The sequence below is a fragment of the Macaca fascicularis genome, chromosome 11 (assembly GCF_037993035.2).
Source record: "Macaca fascicularis isolate 582-1 chromosome 11, T2T-MFA8v1.1".
Taxonomy (NCBI): domain Eukaryota; kingdom Metazoa; phylum Chordata; class Mammalia; order Primates; family Cercopithecidae; genus Macaca; species Macaca fascicularis.
This window is the reverse complement of record NC_088385.1, coordinates 54,907,570-54,920,197: the sequence shown is the minus strand read 5'-3', so window position 1 is coordinate 54,920,197 and position 12,628 is coordinate 54,907,570. Positions and strand designations below refer to the sequence as shown.

The 12,628-nt window shown below is 44.4% G+C and overlaps 2 protein-coding genes across 14 annotated transcripts in view; one reads left to right on the top strand and one right to left on the bottom strand.

Moving 5' to 3' along the window:
- The first annotated feature begins 291 nt into the window (after positions 1–291).
- ASB8 (ankyrin repeat and SOCS box containing 8) lies at positions 292–8,336 on the top strand. Of its 6 annotated transcripts, none has more exons than XM_074006746.1 (5): positions 292–684; positions 1,173–1,260; positions 2,652–2,809; positions 4,885–4,989; positions 6,192–8,336. In XM_074006746.1, exons 3-5 carry the CDS (start codon positions 2,681–2,683, stop codon positions 6,822–6,824), a joined length of 867 nt encoding a protein of 288 aa, XP_073862847.1. In that variant the 5' UTR covers positions 292–684; positions 1,173–1,260; positions 2,652–2,680; the 3' UTR covers positions 6,825–8,336. The 6 variants fall into 6 exon arrangements, with proteins under 6 accessions (XP_073862847.1, XP_045221077.1, XP_005570746.1 ...); XM_045365142.2 differs by having other exon boundaries at positions 2,648–2,809; XM_005570689.4 differs by lacking the exon at positions 1,173–1,260 and having other exon boundaries at positions 292–348.
- Positions 8,337–10,000: 1,664 nt separating this feature from the next.
- The window catches only part of PFKM (phosphofructokinase, muscle), a 54,327-nt gene continuing 51,699 nt past the window's right edge, over positions 10,001–12,628 (bottom strand). For all 8 annotated transcript variants that reach the window (XM_045365134.2, XM_045365137.2, XM_045365133.2 and 5 more), the window contains 5 exons: positions 12,262–12,323; positions 11,923–12,034; positions 10,970–11,069; positions 10,783–10,888; positions 10,001–10,538 (listed from right to left, as the gene is read on the bottom strand). In XM_045365134.2, the coding sequence (XP_045221069.1) occupies positions 10,394–10,538; positions 10,783–10,888; positions 10,970–11,069; positions 11,923–12,034; positions 12,262–12,323 (525 nt within the window). In that variant the 3' untranslated portion in view covers positions 10,001–10,393. The remainder of the gene's footprint in view (positions 10,539–10,782; positions 10,889–10,969; positions 11,070–11,922; positions 12,035–12,261; positions 12,324–12,628) is intronic.

Here is a 12,628-nt window from a genome sequence, read left to right as displayed (position 1 = left end):
TGCAACCATATAGAATCGGCCCAACGCCCAGGGTTCCTGAGCTTTTTTTTCCCCACTGCAGGACCAAGACCCGAACCCTGCCGCTGTGGCCGAGAACGCCGCATTGAGCCTGCGCACAAAGCCTCTGTGAAAAGGAGAAAGTAACCCCCTAACTAGGCCTAGTGAGGACGGAAGCTGCTGCACAAGTCTGCGCAGGCGCGCCCCAGTGACGAACACTCATCAGTACGCAGGCGCCCATCTTAGTTGGTCTTCTTGTCCTGTAAACAGAGGGGCCTGCCCCCGACAGCTTCTGCTTCCGGGTCACGCCTTGACAGCGGCTTTCAACACCCACCTCAGCCCGGCAATTGGGTAAGTGCGGTCCTTGGTACGGGTCTACAGCCAGGTGTCCTAACCCAGGGTACCACGCCCAATAACGCTTCCTCTGCTCCCCAGTGGAAGTGCTCTAGCTCTCGAGGCTGAGACTTAGTTCCGGGCCTTAGGGGGCAGATCCGGGAGGGGTTGGTCCGCGTCTGAGGCTCCCCAGCGCAAACTGCGTGATTCTCTTTCAGTACCAGACCTGCCGGGATTGCTGCGATCTGCTGGGAGCCCGTGCGGAAAGTGACACCGCACGTCCTTGCATTTCGTACCTTTGCCCCCCGCCCCCTAGCCTCAGCTAGACAGCTGCCGCGACCCCTCCCGCAGCAGGTGCGGTGGGATTAGGGGCGGTGCGGGCTCCGCCAAGGTTCTCCTGGGGCGGGAGGGGACGGGGCCGAGGCCTCCTCGCATCAGAGCTGTTGTGTCTTCTTTTCCATTTTGCGGTTTTTTTTTTTTTTTTTTTGAGACGGAGTCTCACGCTGTTGCCCAGGCTGGAGTGCTGTGGCGCGATCTCGGCTCACTGCAAGCTCCGCCTCCCGGGTTCCCGCCATTCTCCTGCCTCAGCCTCCTGAGTAGCTGGGACTACAGGCGCCCGCCACCGCGCCCGGCTAATTTTTTGTATTTTTAGTAGAGACGGGGTTTCACTGTGGTCTCGATCTCCTGACCTTGTGATCCGCCCGCCTCGGCCTCCCAAAGTGCTGGGATTACAGGCTTGAGCCACCGCGCCCGGCCTTGTTTGTTTTTTTTTTGTTTTGTTTTGTTTTGTTTTCCCCAGCTTCGCAGTAAATGCCCTTTGGTGTTTTCTCTGGATCCCGTAGCAAAAGAAAACGAGGGAGACAGGGCTTTCAGCTCTAGCAGAGGAAAGGGCCTTTCAAGGGAATCAAACCGTACACGGGCTGCTGTCTGGTGAGATCGAATTTAGATTTCCTTGACCCATCCTCACAGTGAATGCTGTCAATCTGCCCTGAAGTTTCATTCCTTTACCGGGAGCTTCCAGGCAGCAGCAGACCGCTGACCATACTCTCAGGAGTTCTTAGCCCGGAGTCCAAGAGCGCCTGGAAAATGAGTGCAGAGTTTAGTTTCATCAGATTATCATGGCCCAGAAATGGTTAACAAAACCACTTTTTAAATTTATTTTAATTTTTGAATTTTTTTGTAGAGACGGTTGGGTTTTGGGGTCGTCTCGCCATGTTGACCAGGCTGGTCTTGAACTTCTGGGTTCAAGAGCTCCTCCTGCCTTGGCCTCCCAAAGTACTGGGATTACAGGCAGCAGAACTACTTTGGTCCAAGCCTCCTGCTTTAGATGCTCTGTCTTCTGCTGCTGTTCTTGGAATTACCAACTCAAAGGCACCTCTGTATTTTTTTTCCTTGAAACAAAAAAGTTATAAGATACAGACACTTGTCTCAGAGCAGTTTTGTGGCTACTGGAGAGATTAAAACCTCAGGTGATCCACCCACCTCAGCCTTCCAAAGTGCTGGGATTACAGGTGTGAGCCACCATGCTCCGCCTTTAACTCATTTTAAAATCTTCAAATTTTCCTAAAACTGAAAAGTATATTTTATTATTGTGAACTTTAATTTTTTCTTAGTTTTATATAGATGATTCTAGGGTAGTTATACTTGTGCTTTCCTTTCTTATTTTAGACTATTACCTCAAATATTTCTTTTATCTCTTCTGAAGACATTTGAAAATATTTCAGATGCCTTTTCATTATTTAGATATATTTGCTCCATAGCCTTCTTCCTATCTTTTCACAGATGACAATCACTTCTATACTGTTTAGTCGTAACCAACCAATGTTTGTTAAATACCTACCTTTTGTGAGATTCGGTGGCTGGCCTTACATGGATGAAAGAATAGAAGACAAAGTCCTTGCCTTCCAGTTGATTACAGTATAGTTGGAGAAACAATATGTACATAACGATATTGCAAGGCCCAGTGTTATAAATAACTTAATGGTGGTGCTGATCATAAAAACCACAAAATTCAAAGACGGAAAATAATGTTTTGTGACCTCCTCAGCCTTTTAAAAATCCTATTCCTTGCCTAGTCTTGTTTGTAAACCACACAGAGCTCCATGGGGGTCTTAGTACCTCTTGGGGAAATCTTGTGTCCAAGTTTATCGAACTCCCTAGGCAACTATTATCCAATTCCTTATGATTATGAAAATAGTATTAATCATTCCTTGAAATCTGCTTTTAGTATTGGGAAGGGAAGGCCTCAGAGAACACCTAACCCTAAAGACAGGTGTGCTCAGTAATACTGTATATGCCGAAAACTTCTTTGTTTCAGGCAGTTTGGAGCATGTGAACACCCTGAGCCTTGATGAGTTCCAGTATGTGGTATATTATGCAGAGCATTCAGAGCAAATACTCTCTCTCAGAGCGCTTAATCCGAACAATTGCTGCCATCCGTTCCTTCCCACATGATAATGTAGAGGACCTCATCAGAGGGGTGAGTGTGCTGGTATTGACAGGAGAGTCCTTGCGATGTGAAGTGGGAAAGCTCTGTAAATCCTCATGGATTACAGATTTGCAGCTTTGTCTCAACCCAAGATCACAGGGAGTTTTTATATTTTGCTAACTGCATTAACTTGATCATTAAAATGTATTTCCCCTATGTTTGCTTCGCTTCCCTTCTCCCTTTCACTTTGTGTATCTGACATTTTTCTTCATGGAATATGTTCTCAATAACCCTAGTCTCATGTTCTTTGTAAAATATCTAAGTATGATGCATATGTAATCCATTGAGCTCAAAGTCTTCTATACATGTTTTATTAAGAGAGGAGGTGAGCAAAGCAGAGGTGGTTTTTATTTTTATTTTTTGAGACAGGGCTTCACTTTTGTCACCCAGGCTGGAGTGCAGTGGTGCAAACATGGCTTACTGCAGCCTTGACCACCTGGGCTTAAGCGATCCTCCCACCTCAGCTCCCTCAAGTAGCTGAGACTACAGGCACATGCCACCCATGTCCAGCTAATATTTTTTTTTTAATTTTTTGTAGAGACGGGGTTTCACCATGTTGCCCGGGCTGGTCTTGAATTCCCAAGCTCAAGCGATCCACCTGCCTTGGGTTCCCAAAGTGCTGGGATTAGAGGTGTGAGCCACTGTGCCTGGCTACAGGGGTGGTTTTTAAATCCTGTGAGCTTTTCTTCATACCTGGGTTATAATAATTACATGGAGAGATTTGTACTTACATTCTATGTTAAAAGCAGCTACCACTTCTAGCTCTGTAGAGGATATCAACCTCTAAAATGCATGGTAATTATAGTTTAAGAAAACACCTTAACCATCTGATGTTTAATCACCGCTCTCCAATAATTGTTATATGACTGGTATCCTAGAAGGTCTTTACTATCCTCTTCTATTTATTTTTCTTGTTGAAGAGAAGTTACAGAGTAATTTTTTGATCACCAGAAAATGCATCCAGATGGTTACTTCTGTATATTCTAAGACTTAAGGCTCCTCATTTACAGCCTGGATCTCTGTAGCTGCTTCAGAGTTATTGGGCACAACTGGAGAAGGAAAAGTCATGCAGTGTTAGCTTATTCTCTGCAAAAGTGGTGTCAGAAGACTCCGCGGTGGAAACCTTGTCACATTCTAATTCTAGCTCTGCTGCTGAGTCATTCAGTGACTTTGGTCTGACTGGTATCTCCATCTCCTTTGATTTTTTTTTTTTTTTTTTTTTTTTTTTGAGATGGAGTTTCCCTTGTCTCCCAGGCTGGAGTGCGGTGGCTCAATCTCGGCTCATGGCAACCTCTGCCTCCCAGGTTCAAGCAATTCTCCTGCCTCAGCCTCCCGAGTAGCTGGGATTACAGGCGCCTGCCGCCGCACCTGACTAGTTTTTGTATTTTCAGCAGAGACAGGGTTTCACCATGTTGGCCAGGATGGTCTCAAACTCCTGACCTCAGGTGATCTGACCGCCTCAGCCTCCCGAAGTGCTGGAATTACAGGGGTGAGCCACCGTGCCCAGCCTGTCCTTTGATTTTGAATAGAAGCACCAGCAAAGGCTAGGTGGTAAAGAATGCTGATACTAAGAGGCTACTTTGAAGATGTTTATAAATAAGGAAAAATAGTGTTAATATGATGCCACTATTAGTGATGGTCATTTGCTGAATGGCCAAAAATGCATGCCAGTTCTGGCCTCAGTCTGACAGACTCACTTTCCTACTTTTTCAGAGCATATTGGCCATAGAAAGTGGATTGCTGGTCCAGCTTTCCTGCCTGATAAGATTTCCAGTGCTTTGACACATAAGATTATGTCTTCAATAATGTCCAGATGACCATCTGGCAGGCTCCCTTGTGGAGGAACTTAGTAACTTGATCTAAGGAATTAACAGTTGTTTTCCTTCTTCTTCAGTGTACTCCTTTAGTTTGGACATTGGCATATTAATTAATAGAAAAGGAAACAAGGAACTAGCAGTGTACCTATAAAATAGAGAACGCTCTGTCCCCTGGACTCAGTTCTGAATTCTGTCCTGCTGGGCAAGCCAGAGCTGAGCACACTGACTGAAGTTGTCTTCTGCCCACAGGGAGCAGATGTGAACTGCACTCATGGTACACTGAAGCCCTTGCACTGTGCCTGTATGGTGTCAGATGCTGACTGTGTGGAGTTACTTCTGGAAAAAGGAGCCGAGGTAATGTTTTTAACACATTCACATTAACGATTCACTAAAACTTGAGCTTCATGCTTTCTTAGAATTTGTCCCCATCACTCCTCCATCTCTTCCCTCCTCCAGTCTGAAATTCTAACTCAAGGTAATGTTGGCACAGCCAATATTAAGGAAAATGTAATGGTAAATATATAAAATGATCTAAGGATTTCATTCCTTTGCCTTTCTGTCCCCACCCTGCTTGCCCCATTTTATAGTGCTGATACTCTGCTTTTCTTTCTTCTCCTTAACTTAAGCTGTCACTGGCCATCACTTCAGGAAGCTTACCTTGTAGGTGCTGTTTATATTGCCATTTAATCTTCTCATTGCTTATTGTCTATCCAGGAAATATAAACGCAGAGATCCCTCAACTCTAATTAAATCTAAAGTATCCTTAAAAGTACTTAAAGTACTTAAGAAGTGGTACTTAAGATAGGTTTTAGCCAAAAGAAGGTTGAACTTACTTAAATGTTTCAGGGTTTTTTGTTTTGTTTTGTTTTTTTCATTGATGAGGGAATATGCTATTTGGAAATGTGAAGAAAAAAACTGCAAGTGATACTGACTGTCAGCAAGCCAGCTGCTTTTCCAGCACTGGGAGATTTGTGTTCTTCCTATCACATACTTTCATTTGGGTTCTCTCGTGAACCCACAGCATATTTTTGGAAAGGTCTGACTTACATTCTAACATTTTGAACTTCTCTGTATGGTTAAAGAACATAGCAAAAGCTGTGTTTTTCAGTTTGATTGCTACATTAGCCACAGGGTACAGAAAGGGTCAGGATAAGTAAAATAATCCAAAACTCTGTGTAGTCAAGCAACTTTCCAGTAAATATCTTTCTGAGCAGTTACAGGGACTTAGACTTCCTCTATTCCTGCCTTACCCTTTACTCTGTGGTAGAGTTTCTAACGAATAAATGAACATTGCAGCAAAAACCGAAATAATGCAGACCAGCTAGTCAATGCACATAATAGTGTTGACTGTTTGAGGACAGTTCTTTTCCATTTTGCTCCTAAGCTCCTGTCATATCTTCATCTTTATCACCAGCACTCCCTGGGAGTTGCTTGTTGACCCTCTTGTTCAGAGCACTGCATAGCAAAGGTAGTGGGTAACCATGTAAGCTTCTTTGCTGCTGTCCTGTCTTCCTCTCAGTAGTCTGTCTACTGTAATAGTTCCTCCCTTTTTACAGGTGAATGCCCTGGATGGGTATAACCGAACAGCCCTCCACTATGCAGCAGAGAAAGATGAGGCTTGTGTGGAGGTCCTATTGGAGTATGGTGCAAACCCAAATGCTTTGGATGGCAACAGAGATACCCCACTTCACTGGGCAGCCTTTAAGAACAATGCTGAGTGTGTGCGGGCTCTCCTAGAGAGTGGGGCCTCTGTCAATGCCCTGGATTATAACAATGATACACCGCTCAGCTGGGCTGCCATGAAAGGAAATCTTGAGAGTGTCAGTATTCTTCTGGATTATGGTGCAGAGGTCAGAGTCATCAACCTAATAGGCCAGACACCCATCTCCCGCCTGGTGGCTCTGCTAGTCAGGGGACTTGGAACAGAGAAAGAGGACTCTTGCTTTGAGCTCCTCCACAGAGCTGTTGGACACTTTGAATTGAGGAAAAATGGCACGATGCCACGAGAGGTGGCCAGAGACCCGCAGCTATGTGAAAAACTGACTGTTCTGTGCTCAGCTCCAGGAACTCTAAAAACACTTGCTCGCTATGCCGTACGCCGTAGCCTGGGACTCCAGTATCTCCCTGATGCAGTGAAGGGCCTTCCACTGCCAGCTTCTTTGAAGGAATACCTGTTACTTTTAGAATAGCCCGGAGAAGATGTTTGCACCATCATGCAGGCAACTCTGGGTGAGGTTGTGCCTGCAGTACTCTTTGTCACAGAAAACAGAAAAACAGTTGTTCCTGTTGTGTGGTTTATAGATTTTGAAGCAACATGTCACAACAGTAAACTCCATAGCACCTCCCCTTCCCAAACCAAACAACCAAACAAAAAAAATCCCTCACTTTTGTTTTCTGTTTATTGCTTACTTGGCTTTTTATATTGCACTTTGCAGAAGAAGTCTCCCTCAATCCTCCCCCTTAGGGAAGGAGTCAACAGTGCAACTAAATTTCTCTGGGAAGATGGAAAGTACTTAAAGAATGTGTGTATGGTTTTCCTTTGGGGACATGGTTAATGGTCCAGAAGAATCCCTTCTAGAAAGCATTTTAGGCCAGGCATGGTGGCTCACACCTGTAATCCCAGCACTTTGGGAGGCTGAGGCAGGCGGATCACCTGAGGTCAGGAGTTCGAGACATAGTGGCATGCGCCTGTAATCCCAGCTACTCAGGAGGCTGAGGCAGAAGAATTGCTTGAACCTGGGAGGCAGAGGTTACAGTGAGCCGAGATCACGCCATTGCACTCCAGCCTGAGCAACAAGAGCAAAACTCCGTCTCAAAAAAAAAAAAAAATTTTTAATTGATCTGTGAAAAAATTTAAGAAAATCACAATTTCAGCTAACAGCAATTGCGTCCCAAAGATGAGGATACTATAACCTCAAATGATGCAGATCCAGAACTGGGCTGGATGACATCCCTAGTGTGCCATGTCCTGGGCCATTCAGAAGGGACTGGACCTCTTTCCCCTCATCAAAGGAAACAGCAGTCTTTGCCTCTTTCTCTTGGTTGTGCCCAAGGGCTACACAGTAGCTCTGAAATAATAAGAGCTCTGCAATAACAGTAATAAATAGCTCTGAAATAACAGTCCTAAGAACTCCTAAAGCCCTGAGAACTTCTCTTGTAATGCAGCTTTTTCTCTTCCTGATAGCCAGTGTGTTCTAATGAGCTTCGCAGGCAGTTCCTACACCTACAGTGTGTGTGCCAGCAGGGAGGACTTATGGGCTGGGCTGCCTCTTCCCATGGGTCTTCATTCCCAATGGAAAGCTCACTCTGCTTAGTTTGGAATTATTTTTCTTTCAGTTGTTCTGGAACCTTTGCTTTTTATTGATTTATACAATACAATTGGCGGGAGGGTGGACTTGGGATGGGAGTGGGAAAAGCATATAAGAGCTTCTTTTGTGATGGTCCATCTACCCAAAAGAGATCTGCTTTAGTGAACAATACTCTTTCATTTCATGTTTCTAAACTAGATCAAGTTGTTATTGATTTTAGATGACTTGTATGCAAATTTGAAAAACTTTTTTTTAAAGCTGATTGGGAACTACAAACAATGAATGGAATCTACTGACACAGCTAATTGGAAAACAGATGTCTTTTGTCCTATTGATGCTGGTGTTTAAAAAACACCATTAAAAAAAAAGAGGAATAAATAGTTCTAAAAGCAAGTTTGGCAATTTCTACTTTTCCTACTTTTCTCCAACCCCCCTTAGAAAAAGTTCTTCTTTTACTGCCTGGCTGTTCAATGTAACTTTTCATCCCAACCTTTCTCCCATTAGCAACAGTGATTCTGGGCATTGCTGGAGTGAACAAGAGGGCTTGGGCAGAGTATCTGAAGAGCTTCCCCTTCCTTTATACCTTCTCCCACCCCAAATTTGGAATTACTACTTTTATGTTCTCAACTCCAGCTGCACATAAAATTACTAAGAAGGCTTTTTAAAAACACTGGTGCCAAGACTTCACCTCATACCAATTCTTTGGAATTTTCTGGTCTCTGGGGGCTTGAGTGCTTCAGATGTAGCCAGGAATGAGATCCCACTGCGTTAGTCAGTGGTTCTCAAGTCTAGTTGTTAATTAGAACCACCTAGGAAAAATTTTAAAAATACTAAGGCCCAGGCTTCACCCCCACAGATTAATTTAATTGGTCCAAAGCAGACCTAGTAGGGCTGGCCGCAGTGGCTTATGCCTGTAATCCTCACGCTTTAGGAGGCCGAGATGGGAGGATCATTTGAGACCAGGAGCTGAAGTCCCCATCTCTACAGAAAAATAAATAGACCTGGGCATGAGTATGTTCAAAGGCCTCAGGTGATTCTAATATTCTGGTAGATTTATAAACTGCTTTAGATGCTATTTCATTTCTCATCATAGATACTTAATATTCTGGAAAGAGAAAGTTTTGTCCATGTGGGAAAAAATGTCACCTGTTTCTCAGTTACTTCATAATCACTCCTGGTTGGTGGCTAATAACTTCTGCTTTACTTCCACTTAAGAGTTCAAACACAATTTCACTTATCTTTTTAGCTCTGGGAAAATAGCATGTACCTTCACAGGTTTTCGTTTTTTTGTTTTTAAGTGGTCTTCACTATGCCTTTTTTTTTCCCAGATCGTATCATCATCCTAATTTTTTTAGTCTTTACAGAGTGACATTTTCCCTCTGATTAGCTTCCCCTGAGCCATCCTTCCCTCTTCATTTTCTCGAGGAAACAGCTCTTAAGATTAAAGATAGGAAAGAGAACCTATAAATCAATGGCAATTAGCATTTAAAATGTTCTGAATGAATGCCTGCACTTTCCCTTTCACTTCATTTTCATAGGCCTTATGGCTCTGGGGATTTGATATGGCATGGTAAGGAAGCAGAGGAATGGGGAATGAGGATGAGGTTTGAAGTCAGAACTGAGTTTTGAGTTCTACTTGAATAATATTGAAGGAGACATTATGTAATCAATCATCTTGAGCTCCAGTGTCCTCCTTTCTGAAGTCAGGCTGTCACTATTGCCCTCCAAAAGCTACGAGGCTTCAGTGATGAAATGCCTACCACAGTGCTTGATATATATTGTTAATTTCTCTTCCCACTGAAGAACTGTGCAAAGAGTATCTGGCTGCCTTAATCCCTGACTCCAGCAACAAACATTCTCAGTCACTATTTAGAACTGTTTTTAGAGTTTGGCAGTGATAATTTTTCAGACAGCCAGCAAGTAGTGTACTAGAGACAATCCCTTCCTCCACCCCCTGTGATACCCTTAACATTTTTACTGCTTCATCAGGCAAGTGTCTGATACATGGGGCTGACAGTATTACATTCCACTTGGGAAGATAACAGGAGAAGCGAAAGCACAGTGACCAGTTGGCGTTTATTAGTGTAGTTACAGTTTGTCACTGTAGTAAAAGTAGTAGAGGAACCAAGACTCTTTGTTATCACAAAGAAATAAATAAAGCTTATTTTTAGGAAAATTCTAACTGAGCAAGTGATATCTAGCAGTAGCACTAGAGGTGCCCAGCCTTGTGTAACAGATAAAGCTGGGGCAGAAGTCATGTTAAATTCTACCTAAAAGGAGCTCCCACCCACTGCCCCCTCCAGCTCCTGGCCAGGACTGATCATGGCTGCAAGGTACAGAATAAAAGGAAACCTAATGAAAAAAACAGCTAAAACACTGAGAAGATGTGTACTTATCAGGGGGTGAGCTGACCATGATCAGATAATCTGTTCCCCTCACTCCAGAGAGGTTTAAACAGCCCCTTCCCCAGACCGCTTCCGGGTGATGTGCTCCAGGTGGGCATGGTCTGAAGTGTCCAAGTCAATCTCGTACTTGGCTAGGATTTTGAGGATGGGCCTCAGTTTCAGCCACCACTGTTCCTTGGGGATTCGATGCCTACGGAGGAATGAGGTAGATGATGATATAATCTTTTAGTACCCTAATCAACTTCTACCAAAGGTTTATAGAAAGTAGTTGGACAGAAGAGGTTAGATTTAGGACATGTGCATCACATCTGAAATGGGTAAGAATACAGGTGTTACTCCTTAAAAAAAAAGGATTAAAGACAGTGAACAGGTTGAGGACAGTAGAGCTTGAAACTACCAGGGAGAGAACCACTCCAGAAAGCAGAGGTACTCACTCAAAATCTGTCTGGCCCTGCAGCTCAGTCACTGGTTGGAAGAGCAGAGCCCTCTTACGCATCCCCAGAACACAGCCCGAGTCTGGAGTATTGGCGAAGATCCGCCCTGCAATAAGGGATGGTCAATCAGCTTCTATACTGGGGAACCAGCCTCTACAGAGGGCACTCGGTCTCTCACCCCACCTACCATTACGGTAACTCTCTTTGATTTTCCCAGACATCCAGTTCATAGCCTTGGCACCCATCTTAGTGGCAAAATTCCTATCAAATGGGGTTGGGCTCCCACCCTGGAGAAAGAAACATAAAAATTACAGAGGGAAGGACTCTAATAAACTGGCAGAGATATCGAGACACACAGAGAAAAAGGAAAGATGGGCCCCAGGTTTACGGCCCAAAACAGGAATCCAGAAATCAAACTATGAAAGAGTGTCCTGAGGCAGTGCCAGGATCCAAGGCCAGGCTGGATCCAAGGCCAGCACATTTGGCCATGCATCAGATATAAGAATAACTAAAGAAGATGATTGGCCCCACAATCCCCTCTTTTAGCTCCACAGCTGCCAGATCCTGTTTTAGTCTTATTGGCCAAAGGGTCAGCTGCCTGCCCCTCTTCAGCCCAGCAGCTTTTGTTGGTCACTGTCAATGATGACATAAAAGTGTTTTTTGTGGCCCAATCTGGCTGCCCTTGGTAGCACCTCAGAATAATACAAAATATCATACAGATTTCCTTTGAATTAAGAGGAAGCAGGTGGGAAAGTGGGAATGTTTGGAGACATTTTTGTTACAATCGGGAGTGAGAGGGAGGTGCTACTGGCATCTAGTGGGTAGACACCAGGGATGCTGTGCAACTGTCCTACAGTGCATAGAACAGCTACCCATAACAAATCATCATCTAGCCCCAAAAGGCAAAGCTGCCAAGGTTGAAAACCCTCCCCTAAATGAAAAGGATAGACCATATAATCTCTAAAGTCATTTCCAGGATAAAGATGTTTTGATTCTATGACTGTAAGAGACTGCAGGCCCATGCTCTATGATGGCACTAACAGGCTCCTCCAGAAGACTGGAAAAGGCCAGTGGAAGCCTCAGTGGCTGTTGGCAGGTACGGCTGTCTGATGAAGGGCATGACTAGGGTGTCTTCCCTACCTGCTGCATGTGACCAAGCACATTCTTCCTGCTGTCGAAGATGCCCTTCCCCTCCTCAGAGTACAGGTTGAAAATGAAGTCAGTGGTATAGTTCTCATTGCACTTTTCATTCCTGCCAGGTGGAGACCAAAAGCCTGTGACTCTGTGGTTGGCTTTCCATCCCCCCTTTCTGCCTTTGTTCTTTCCTTTCAATTTTTGTCTCCTCCCAGGATTCAAGGGATAGGCTGGCCCCCTCCCTTTATATCTACAGATTCCTCAGGGTGTCCCAACCCTGGCCATTCTATGAGTTTGAGCCAAAGCTTATTTTTCTTCTCCACTTAGGAACCATGGATGAGGTACCTTAACACCAAGCCCCTTTTCACAGTTGTTTTCATCTTTTGCACCAGGTGTTCAACATTTGCCTGAAAATGAAAGAGTAAATCCTAAGCCTAATCGGGAGTGGGTAAGGTTGGGTATAAATCTCTCTTCTTCCACACCACACCTCTCCAGGAAGGAAGAGAGACATGGAAGAGAGTTGTTTACAATCCTGGGCCTCAACTGGGCCTAATTCCTTTAAGAACCTCAGTGTGGACTAAAATTTAAACAATGACTCCAAATGAGACAGAACTGGAAGAGGGAGCACTACAGATAGCTGCAGTAACTGTCAGTGTTCAGCCCCTCGCCCTCTCCAGTCTCCCTTTCCAAGCCTTTCTGGTTCCCCTTGCCT